General features: G+C 37.7%; 2 protein-coding genes across 3 annotated transcripts in view; one reads left to right on the top strand and one right to left on the bottom strand.

The window, feature by feature from the left end:
* The window catches only part of LOC133545567 (junctophilin-1-like), a 31,073-nt gene extending 19,709 nt beyond the window's left edge, over positions 1 to 11,364 (bottom strand). The window contains exons 1-2 of one of the 2 annotated variants that reach the window (XM_061891273.1): positions 10,818 to 11,364; positions 667 to 1,417 (exon numbers count right to left, since the gene is read on the bottom strand). In XM_061891273.1, coding sequence (XP_061747257.1) covers positions 667 to 1,417; positions 10,818 to 11,196 — 1,130 coding nt within the window. In that variant the 5' untranslated portion in view covers positions 11,197 to 11,364. The remainder of the gene's footprint in view (positions 1 to 666; positions 1,418 to 10,817) is intronic. The other variant, XM_061891272.1, reaches the window with a different exon arrangement.
* The window catches only part of LOC133544948 (proenkephalin-A-like), a 145,310-nt gene that overhangs the window by 25,679 nt on the left and 107,024 nt on the right, over positions 1 to 12,607 (top strand). The gene's annotated exons all lie outside the window — the stretch shown is intronic.

Raw genomic sequence — 12,607 nt, 5'->3', positions numbered from 1 at the left:
ATTTTCCTCGGCGAGCTGTGCCGGTTTTAATAAAGAAACGATATTGATAATGGATAGTTTGCTCCCGGGCACCAGGATTGCAATGAAAGGATGATGAGATCTTTTAAGACTTTGTCATTTCTACATTCGTTTTGTTGATATGATAAATGGGGGCTTGTACGGGAACAGTTGTTTCCGGCACCTCTACCTGTTACTCGAATTATCCATCTTTGTCTTAGTAACCTTGTATCAATTAGAGTTAAAAAAAGTTTTGTCGGTGTTTATTTTAGCGTTAGAAGAAGAAAATTGCATTGATTCGGTGGAATGTCCCTTACACTAACCAAGTACTGGACAACCACTGAGGAGAGTTAAAGTAGCAATGATTGTCACACACACACAAGGTGTGGTGAAATTTGTCCTCTGCATTTGACCCAACCCCTTGATCACACCCTGGGAAGTGAGGGGAGCAGTGAGCAGCAGCGGTGCCGCGCCCGGGAATCATTTAGGGTGATTTAACCCTCAATTCCAACCCTTGATGCTGAGTGCCAAGCAGGGAGGCAATGGGTCCCATTTTTTTATAGTCTTTGGTATGACTCTGCCGGGGTTTAAGCTCCCAACCTACCGATCTCAGGGTGGACACTCTAACCACTAGGCTACTGAGTAGGTTAGTCAAGTGGACTTTATTACCTGGAGATGGCGATCTCTACTTTGGTTCTGGCGATAGCAGCCGCTCTCACCGATCCTTCGACAGCTCGATCCACCTTCTGTTTGGTCTTGGCGTTCCTCATTGGTATCAACTGTTTCCTGATACTTCGGGACAACACGTTATTCTTGTACTTCCCTTCTTCTTTGGTGCCGTCGGGAAAGACTGTGCGGCCGTAGCCGTGGCGCTTATTGTTTAACCATTCTCCTTCGTACTTCATGCCGTTGGACCGCTCGGAGACGCCAAAGCCGCTGCGCTTGTCATTCTTCCACTCCCCCATGTAGGACTCGGTCGTGGTGGCGTCGACGTTGTCCTCCAGAGGCAAGTAGTCATCGTTATCGCCAAAGCTTACGGTGGAGTTGGCATCACTGGAACTGATTCGACTCAAGGCGGTGTCGCTCCGTGCTGAGCTGCGTTTGCTGGAGATGGACGAGCGCGAGTCGGATTTGCGCAACCGCTGCAGACTGCCAAAGAGAGAGCCGCGGCGGAAGAGACCCTTCTTTTTGTCGGAGCCGTCTCCATCCGAATGAAAGTTCAGCACGAAGCCGCCGCGGGTGCCGGCAGGGCTGTCCGTCAGACTGTCGCGCAGCACAGTGCCGTTGCTCTGCTCGCTACGGAGGGAAGCCAGGGAGGTTCGGAGGGGCGAGCGGATGACTGATGCCATACCGTATGGGACACTCTGACGAACCCCATACCCGTGGCGCATCCCGCCGGTCCACTGACCCTGGTATGTACCTACAGCAACGACAGAGAGACAGAGGCGATCTGATCAGTTAACAATCAGATTGGTCCTTAAAGCACTCAAGAGTTTTTCAAAACCGTCGGGCTCTTTAACGCAAGTGTCAGAGGCGGCATCTATATGCTCATGTCTTCCGAATAGAACCAAGAAAAACAGGACATTGTTGTTCCGATCAAACCCTCAGTTCGGCTTTCTCCTTTCAAACAGCCACCGCTTCTGAAGCTAAGCTGTGTATCGGCAGGGGACATATCTGCGCTGCTGATCCGCCTCCGCCTGGGATGGTTTCCTGCTGGCTCCGCTGTGAACGGGACTCTCGCTGCTGTGTCGGGTCCGCTTTGGACTGGACTCTCGCGACTGTGTGGATCCATTATGCATTGAACTTTCACAGTATCATGTTAGACCCGCTCGACATCCATTGCTTTCCTCCTCTCCAAGGTTCTCATAGTCATCATTGTCACCGACGTCCCACTAGGTGTGAGTTTACCTTGCCCTTATGTGGGCCTACCAAGGATGTCGTAGTGGTTTGTGTTGTGGTTTGTGCGGCCCTTTGAGACACTAGTGATTTAGGGCTATATAAGTAATCATTGATTGATTGATTGATAATTTGAGACCCACTCCGTCTTGGTTCTCGGCTGTATGCTAAGAACCGTAACCAGGTCCCTAGACAGTGGTTTAGAACAGGGGTCTCAAACTCAATTTGCCTGAGGGCCACTGGATGCCGAGTCTGGGTGAGGCTGGGCCGCAAGAAAAGATTACTTCAAAAAATATTTTTGATTATCTTTATTTTTATTTTCAACACAAAATAAAATCAAAGTATAAATGAAACAAAATGAGAATTAAGTACTGTGAGGAAATGCAAATTAAATAATAATAATTTTTAAAAAATAACGGTTTGAATTGGTGCAGGCTATTGGGGACTGTTATTACTGACGGACAGGTGTCGCGGTGTGACTGCAGCCAGGCACGTAAGAAAACCCTTATCTCCATGGCAACGTTTCTGTCGCTTTCACTCATTTGCCGCTTTTCCACTAACGCAGTGGTAGGCAACCCAGAACGTTCAAAGAGACATTTTGGACCCAAATAACAAAAATTGTCTCGGTCTGAAGCCTACGGGGGGGGGGGGCTCGCCGTGGAGTTTACAGTTACGGTAGCACAATTAGCCCCGAACGGGCTAACATCATGACTAACGTGTTACACGTTCGATTCTGCGAACCGATCCAGTGAGAGCTGAAGATCCTGGCCAGATGAAGCCATCAGGACCACATCATCTGCAAAAAGCAGAGACCTAATCCTGCAGCCGCCAAACCGGATCCCCTCAACGCCTTGACTGCGCCTAGAAATTCTGTTTATTTATTTATTTATTTATTTTTAAACAAAATATTTTAGTATACACCAATTTTTTAACTCTGATTTTTTTTTTATAAATTATTTCTCTACATTGAATTTTAAAACCCTGACTTTGTTTAAACACCAAATGTTGACACACAACATTTTTAACATTCAATTTTTCTGCTCAATTTTTTTTTTTTACACTGAGTTATTTTACATTGGACTTTGCTGTACTGATTTTTTACACTGAATTTTTACAAACTTAATTTTAAAACACTGAATTTTTTACACTAAATTTTTCTACATTAAATTTTTGCTTACAATAATTTTCTTAAACAGAATTTTTCTGTACTGAATTTTTAAAAACACATTTTCTACATTTAATTTTAACACACTGACTGTTTTTATACATCAAATGTTGATACAGAAATTTTTAACACCAATTTTTTTTAACAATTTTTAACACCAAATTTTTCAACATATTTTTTTTTATTCACCATTTTTTTTACATTGAATTTTTATGCACTGATTTTTTCATACATATAATTTCCTACATTGAATTTTAAAACACTGAATTTTATCCTCCTAAATTTTTTAACTGAGTTTTTCTGCACCATTTTTCATTTTAAATACAGATTTTTTTTCCCACAACATTTTTACTCACTTAATTTTAAAAAACTGGATTTGAACAAACTGAATATTTTTAAACTTTTAATAGTACTCTCACCATCATAATATAGAAAAATCTAGTTATAACGTGACGAGTATCTGTATCGGCCAATCCGACCCATGGATCGTGGTTATCATTGAATCTACAATTTGTATGTGATGAGTATTGGTATCAGCCGATATCACCCATCGAGTCATGGTTATCAATATATCTACAGTTTGTACATGTGATGAGTATTGGTATTGGCTGATCTGACCCATGGATCATGGATATCAGTAAATCTAGTTAGTACGTGATGAATATCGGTATCGACCAATCCCACCCATGGATCATGGTTATTAGTAAATCTACAGTTAGTATGTGATGAGTATCAGTATCGGCCAATCCCACCCATGGATCATGGTTATTAGTAAATCTACAGTTAGTATATGATGAGTATTGATATCAGTCAATCTGACCCATGGATCATTGTTATCAGTAAATCTAGTTAGTATGTGATGAGTATCGGTATCGGCCAATCTTACCCATGGATCATGGTTATCAGTAAGTCTACAGTTCATACATGTGATGAGTATCGGTATCGGACAATCTCACCCATGGATCATGGTTATCAGTGAATCTACAGTTTGTACAGGTAAAAAGTATCGGTATCGGCCAATCTCACCCAAGGATCATGGTTATCAGTAAATCTACAGTTCGTATGTGATGAGTATTGGTATCGGCCAATCTGACCCATGGATCATGTTTATCAGTAAATCTACAGTTAGTATGTGATGAGTATCGGCATCGGCCAATCTCACCCATCAATCATGGTTATCAATATATCTACAGCTCGTACATGTGATGAGTATTAGTATTGGCCGTTCTGACCCATGGATCATGGATATCAGTAAATCTAGTTAGTACGTGATGAGTATCGGTATCGGCCTATTCCACCCATGGACCATGCTTATCAGTAAATCTTCAGTTAGTATGTGATGAGTATTGATATCAGTCAATCTGACCCATGGATCATGGTTATCAGTAAATCTAGTTAGTATGTGATGAGTATCGGTATCGGCGAATCAGACCCATGGATCATAGTTATCAGTAAATCTACAGTTAGTGTGTGATGAGTATTGGTATCGGCCAATCCGACCCATGGATCATGGTTATGACTAAACCCCTGATTGGAACGTTCCTAATGACGACCCTGGCTCCTATTGGGATAGTCCCAGGTCAACTGTCCGCATGGAACCTTCATGTGGGACAGGGTCCAGGTCACCCGTGACCCTGACCAGGATCAGCAGTGCAAAACCGAACGGATGAAACCTTATACCAGATAGTCCTCGGACACGTCCAAGTATTTACGTCAATGAATCCGAAGCAACCTGGGAGAGAAACTCTTCACATTTCCCTGATTGACTCCCAGACCGAGGGAGACCTGGACTCGGTTTCAGCGGTCGCGGTCTTGGCCGTCAAACAGTTAAGTCCAGGTTCAGGTCGTGAGGCCTCCGCCGGAGAATGTGAGACTGCTCTATTTTAGAAGCTGGAAGTAACTGGAGACACTTGGAAGTCTGTTGGCGGGCCAAACATAACCCTGTGCCTCGGTCTTGCTATGTCAGGCAGACCTGATCCAGCGGCTGGCCAAGGAGCTTAGAAAAGACGCTTGTTAAAATGGTGTTTTATTTCACACTCTATAACTACACCTACTTATCTATCTACTACACTAGTCAGTTTTTTTCTCAACGTTTTTTATAAACTGAATTTTCACCCATTTTGAAAAAAATATATACAAAAATTTTTTTACACTGAAAATTTACACAGGTTTTTTTTTTTTTACAAATTTTTTTTTACACTGATTTTTATTATACTGAATTGTTTTCTGCTCTACATGTTTCTACGCAAAAATGTATACACAAACATTTTACACTGAATTTTTCCTGCACCAAAACTGTAAAAAATTGTGAAAACAAACAAACAAAAAAAAAACTGCATTTTAACTAACTGAAATTTTACACACCAAATTTTTTGGACACAAAATTTTTCTGCACTAAAGTTTTTCTACACCATTTTTTTATACACTGATTTTTTTCTGCCCTGATTTTTTTATTCACTGATTTTTTTACACACTGAATTTTTACAAAAAAATAAACTGCATTTTAACTAACTGAAATTTTACACACCAAATTTTTTGGACACAATTTTTCTGCACTTAAGTTACAAATACCCTATTTTTTTATACACTGATTTTTTTCTGCACGGATTTTTTTATTCACTGAATTTTTTACACTGAATTTTTACAAACTGAATTGTAAAAAAAAAAAAAAAAAACATTTTTTACTAACTGAAATTTTATGTACAAGATTTTTTGACACATAATTTTTCTGCACTAAAGTTTTTATTCACTAAATTTTTACACACTGATTTTTTTTACACCAATTTTTTTTCTGCACTAAATTTTTTCTGCACTGAATTTTTTACACTGATTTTTAAAAACTGAATTGTAATAAACTGAATTTTAACTAACTGAAATTATACACAATTTTTTGACTGAATTTTTCTGCACTGATTTTTTTATGAACTGATATTTTTACACTGAAATTTTACAAACTGAATTGTGAAAAAATTGCATTTGAACTAACTGAAATTTTACACACCAATTTTTTTTTACACTGAATTTTTCTGCACTAAAGTTTTTATACACTGAATTTTTACAAACTGAATTGTAAAAAAATCTGCATTTTAACTAATTGAAATTTTACGCACCAAATTTTTTGGACATATTTTTTCTGCACTAAAGTTTTTGTACAATGATTTTTTTTCTGCACTTATTTTTTATAAACTTCATTTTTACACTCTGAAATGTAAAACAATGTATTTTAAAAAACTGTAATTTCCTTCACTGATTTTTTACACTGATTTTTACACTAATTTTCAATACACACAAATTTCACACTGAATTTTTCCTGCAGCAGAAGTTTTCTTTACACAAAAATCTTTTCCACTAATTTTTTTACAATTTTTTTCTACGCTGATTTATTTTATGAAATTAATTTTTACAAACTTTATCGTAAAAAACTGCATTTTAAGTAACTGAAATTATACAGACCAATTTTTTTGACTCAGAATTTTTCTGCACTAAAGTTTTTATACACAAAAGTTTTTATACACTGATTTTTTCTGCATTGATTTTTTTTATGAACAGATTTTTTCCACTGAATTTTGACAAACTGAATTGTAAAAACAAAACTGCATTTTAACTAACTGAAATTTTACACACCAAATTTTTTTGACACAAAATTTTCCTTAATTAAAATTTTCTACACTGAATTTTTCTGCACCTATTTTTTTATCAACTGAACTTACACACAATAAAATGTAAAACGCTGTATTCTAACAAACTGACCTTTTCTGTACTGATTTTAAATTTTTAATACACGAAAATTTTACACACTGATTTTTTCCTGCACCAGAAGTTTTTTTACACAGAATTCTTCTCCACTCATTTTTTCTTACACATTTTTTCTACACGGAATTATTTTATGAACTGATTTTTTTTAACAAACCGAATTGTAAAAAAAAACCTGCATTTTAACTAACTGAAATTTGCAAACCACATTTTTTTTAAAACAGAATATTCCTGCACTAAAGTTTTTATAAACTGAATTTTTCCAATTTGATTTTTTTACACAGATTTTTTCTACATACATTTTTTCTACACTGATTTTTTTCTGAACTGATTTTTTTACACTGAATTTTTACAAACTGAATTGTAAAAAAATTGCATTTTAACTAACTGAAATTTTACACACCAATTTTTTTTTAACACAGAATTTTCCTGCACTAAAGTTTTTATACAGAATTTTTTTTTTACACTGAAGTTTTACACAGAGATTTTTCTGCACTATTTTTTTTAAACAGTGATTTTTCTGCATTAATTTTTTTTTTATGAACTGAGTTTTTTACACACAATTTTTAAAAATTGAATCGGAAAAAAACTGCATTTTAACTAACTGAAATTTTACACACCAAATTTTTTCACACAGTTTTTCTGCACTCAGGTTTTCATATACTGATTTTTTTTATACACTGAATTTTTCTGCACCTTTTTTTTATAAACTGAATTTTTACACGCTTAAATTTCAAACACTATATTTATGCAATGATTTTTTTACTCATTTTTAATACACTAAATTTTGTTTGTATTGAAATGTTCTGCTCTAAATGTCTCTACACAAAAAATGTTTACATTAAAATTTTACACACAAAATTTTTTTTAACTGATTTTTATTGCACCAAGTTTTTTTTACAGCAATTTTCACAAAATTTGGGAAACTTTAGTAAGTAAGAATCGTTTTACTTATATTGTAGCACTGTACACAGTCCGATGTTGTGGCACTTTGTACATGCTAAGTATTAGCTTGTTAACTGTTAGCACATTAGCTTTTTTAAGGTAATTTTCCAGGTATACATCTCAAAGCCATACAAGTGTATGTCAGTGCTTGACACATGCTAGCATGCTAACATGTTTTAAGCATGATTTGATCATTTCAACCTAAAATTCATATATTTTGAGGCTTGTCTCCATCTTGCAATTATGTTAACTGTTCCCATGATAACAAGCAAAAATGTTATATCAGTATTTTAACACATTTTATTCATTTAAACCTAAAAATCAGGGATTGTAATAATCTGCGCCATCTTATAAGAACGCACACTTTTCTATTGTTATCATGTCAACATTAGCATGTTAAAATTTTATGTTAGCTTTTTAGCTCATTTGGATCATTTAAGTCTAAAATTCATGGATTTTGAGACTTGTTTCCATCTTGAATCTATGCTAACTGTTCCCCCAATAACAAGCTAATGTTAGCATGCTACCATTTAATACAAGTAGTTTAGCTAATTTTATTTATTGAACCTAAAAATCAGGGATATTGATAATTTCCGGTATCTGAGAAGAATATTAACTTTTCCAAGGTTATCTTGCTAACATTAACATGCTAAAATGTTTTGCTAACATTTCAGTTTATATTGATAATTTTAACCCAACATTCATGGAATTTGAGACTTGTCACTCGCTTAAAAGTATACTAACTGTCCCCAAGATAGCAAGCTAATGTTAGCATGCTAATATTTTTATACTAGTATATTAGCTATTTGGATTTATTTGAACCTAATAGTCAGGGATATTGATACTTGGCGCCATCTTAGAAGTATGCTAACTTTTCCAATGCTATCATGCTAACATAAGCAGGCTAACATTTTTTTTAACTAGTATTTTAGCTAATTTTAATCATTTGAATCTTAAAATCAGGGATATTGATACTTGGCACCATCCTAGAAGTATGCTAACTTTTCCTATATACTAATGCTAACATTTACGTGCTAACATTTTGGTTTATTTGTATCATTTAAACCTAAATTGTATACATTTTGAGATTTGGCACCAGCTTAAAAGTATGCTAACTGTCCCCACGATAACAAGTTAATGTTAGCATGCTAATATTTTATACTAGTATATTAGTTAGTTGGATTTATTTGAACTTAATAGCCAGGGATATTGATACTTGCCGCCATCTTAGAAGTAGTATGCTAACTTTTCCAATGTTATCATGCTAACATTAGCAGGCTAACGTTTTGTTTTTTTTACAAGTATTTTAGCTAATTTTATTCATTTGAACCTAAAAATCAGGGATATTGATACTTGGCACCATCCTAGAAGTATGCTAACTTTTCCTATATATTTATGCTAACATTAGCATGCTAACATTTTAGTGTAATTTGATCATTTAAACCTAACGTTCATGGAATTTGAGACTTGTCACCAGCTTAAAAGTATGCTAACTGCCCCCAAGATAACAAGTTAATGTTAGCATGCTAATGTTTTGTACTAGTATTTTAGCTAGTTTGATTTATTTGAACCTAATAATCATGGATATTGATACTTGGCACGATCTTAGAAGTATGCTAACTTTTACAATGCTATCATGCTAACATTAGCAGGCAAACGTTTTGTTTTTACTAGTATTTTAGCTAATTGTATTCATTTGAACCTAAACATCAGGGATATTTATCACTGTCGCTATCTTAGAAGTATGACAACTTTTGCAATGTTTTATTGCAAACAGGAGCATGCTAACATTTTTAGTTCGATTCGACTATATAAACTGAACTGTCATGGAATTTGACACTTGCCACCTGCTTAAAAGTACGCTAACCGTCCCCACGATAACAAGTTGATGTTAGCATGCTAATGTTTTGTACTAGTATTTTAGCGAGTTTGATCTATTTGAACCTATTAGTCAGGGATATTGATACTTGCCGCCATCTTAGAAGTCTGCTAACTTTTCCAATGCTATCATGCTAACTTTAGCAGGCTAACGATTTTTTTAAACTAGTATTTTAGCTAATATTAATCATTTGAATCTTAAAATCATGGATATTGATACCTGGCACCATCCTAGAATTATGCTAACTTTTCCTACATAATCATGCTAACATTAACGTGCTAACATTTTGGTTTATTTACATCATTTAAACCTAAATTGTATTCATTTTGAGATTTGTCACTAGCTTAAAAGTATGCTAACTGTCCCCAAAATAACTAGTTAATGTTAGCATGCTAATATTTTATACTGGTATTTTAGCTAGTTTGATATATTTAAACCTAATAATCATGGACTGTGATACTTAGAAGTAGGCTAACTTTTCCAATGATATCCTGCTAATGTTAGCAGGCTAACATTTTTTTTACTAGTATTTAACTAATGTTATTCATTTGAACCTAAAAATCAGGGCTATTCGTAAGTGTCGCCATCTTAGAAGTATGCTAACTTTTGCAATGTTTTCTTGCTAACGTTAACGTGCTAAAATTTTAGTTTATTTGTATCATTTAAACCTTTTGTTATTTTCAGACTTGTCACCAGCTTAAAAGTATGCTAACTGACCCCACAATAACAAATTAATGTTAGCATGCTAACATTTTATAATATTACATTAGCTAGTTGGATTTATTTGAAGCTATTAGCCAGGGATATTGATACTTAACGCCAACTTGGAAGTATGCTAACAGCTCCTATGTCATCTTGCTGACATTAAGATGCTAAAAATGAGCTAAGTTTGCTCATTCAAACCTGATATGGATTTCAAGACGACTTTGTTTTGTTTGACCAGCCGTTTTACTGCCATGTCACAGACGTTTGGAACAAAATTAATAAATATTATTTCAAAACATATATCTGTGTGGCTAATATATGGAAAATGTTTTTTTTTCTTCCGCCTACAATATAGTAGGTGTGGCTTATACACCGGTTCGCTCCATTGTCCGGCAAGTAGGGTAATTGGACAAGTTCTGAAGTTTGTAGTTTTTTCTGCAAATATTGACATGCTAAAGTTCCTAAAACGACACATACCTCCATCCGCGTACGTCTCCACGCCGTAGCCGTCCTGCAGTCCGTTGTTCCAGGTGCCCTCGTACCGGGCGGGCGTGTTCAGACTCTGCCGCACCCCGTAGCGCCCCTTGAAGCCGTGCGTCCACTCGCCCCGGTACGTCCAGCGGCCCTTGCTCTCCACGCCGAGTCCGTGGCGCTTGCCCTGCGCCCAGTAGCCCCGGTAGACGTTCCCGCTGGGCCAGGTGTAGGTGCCCACCAGCTCGAAGCCGTTGGACCAGGAGCCCGCGTACTCGCCCTGGCCCTTGGGGCCCGTGCACACGCCCTGGCCGTGCGCCTTGCCGTCGTCCCAGCCGCCGCAGTACGTGCCGCCATCGTCGAAGTCAAAGCGACCGCCCGTCATTCGCCTGCAGGGAAGGGGGTCTCACACCAGGCGGGCTCCGGGGACGGAGGGCGGCCAGGAGCATGGGGAGTGACCGAGCACGGAGCGTGACAGGCGGCGTAGTCGCGGCGCCGCTCCCCGCCGGGCACCACCTTGCCTGCTGGGCGATACAAACGTCGACACTGGGCGTGGTATCAGTATCGACGCCGATACTAGGTTCAGCAAATGGACGCGTGGATGTTTTGGCTGTGTATCGCTCTTGTTGTTGACGAACCCCATCCGTTCATTTTCTACCGCTTGTCCCTTTTGGGACCAGTTTTTGCTTTTGTTCGCTTATGTTTTACTCCCACAAAAAACTGTTGTGTTTGATATTTTTAATCACTTTTTGATACTGCCCGACACAAAGGTCGACACTGGGTGTGTATCAGCGTCGACGGCGATACCAGGTTGAGCAGATCGACGCGTGGATGTTTTGGCTGTGTATCGATCTTGTTGTTGACAAACCCCATCCATGCATTTCCTACCGCTTGTCCCTTTTGGGGCCAGGTTTTGCTTTTGTTTGCTTATGTTTTACTCTCACCAAAAAATGTTGCAATTAATATTTTTAATAACTTTTTGATACTGCGCGATACAAACGTCGACACCGGGTGTGGTATCAGCGTCGACGCCGATACTAGGTTGAGCAGCTCGACGCATGGATGTTTTGGCTGTGTTTCGATATAATTGTTGACAAACCCCATCCGTCCATTTGCTACCGCTTGTCCCTTTGGGGGCCAGTTTTTGCTTTAATTTGCTTATGTTTTACTTCCACAAAAAACTGTTGTGTTCCATATTTTTAATCACTTTTTGATACTGCCCGATACAAACGTCGACACTGCGTGTGGTATCAGCGTCGACGGCGATACCAGGTTGAGCAGATCGACGCGTGGATGTTTTGGCTGTGTATCGATCTTGTTGTTGACAAACCCCATCCATCCATTTCCTACCGCTTGTCCCTTTTCGGGGCCTGTTTTTGCTTTTGTTTGCTTATGTTTTACTCCCACAAAAAACTTGCGTTTGATCATTTTAATCACTTTTTGATACTGCGCGATACAAATGTCGACACCGGGCCTGGTATCAGTGTCGACGCCGATACTAGGTCGAGCCAATCAACGCGTGGATGTTTTGGCTGTGTATCGCTCTTGTTGTTGACAAACCCCTTCCATCTATTTCCTACCGCTTGTCCCTGTTGGGGCCAAATTTTGCTTTATTTTTGCTTATGTTTTACTTCCACAAAAAACTGTTGCGTTTGATATTTTTAATCACTTTTTGATACTGCGCGATACAAGCGCCAACACAGTCGTGGTATCAGCGTCGATACCGATACTAGGTTGAGCAGATCGACGCGTGGATGTTTTGGCTGTGTATCGCTCTTGTTGTTGACAAACCCCAT

The sequence above is a fragment of the Nerophis ophidion genome, linkage group LG28 (genome assembly GCF_033978795.1).
Source record: "Nerophis ophidion isolate RoL-2023_Sa linkage group LG28, RoL_Noph_v1.0, whole genome shotgun sequence".
NCBI lineage: Eukaryota > Metazoa > Chordata > Actinopteri > Syngnathiformes > Syngnathidae > Nerophis > Nerophis ophidion.
This window is presented reverse-complemented; position numbering and strand designations above follow the sequence as displayed.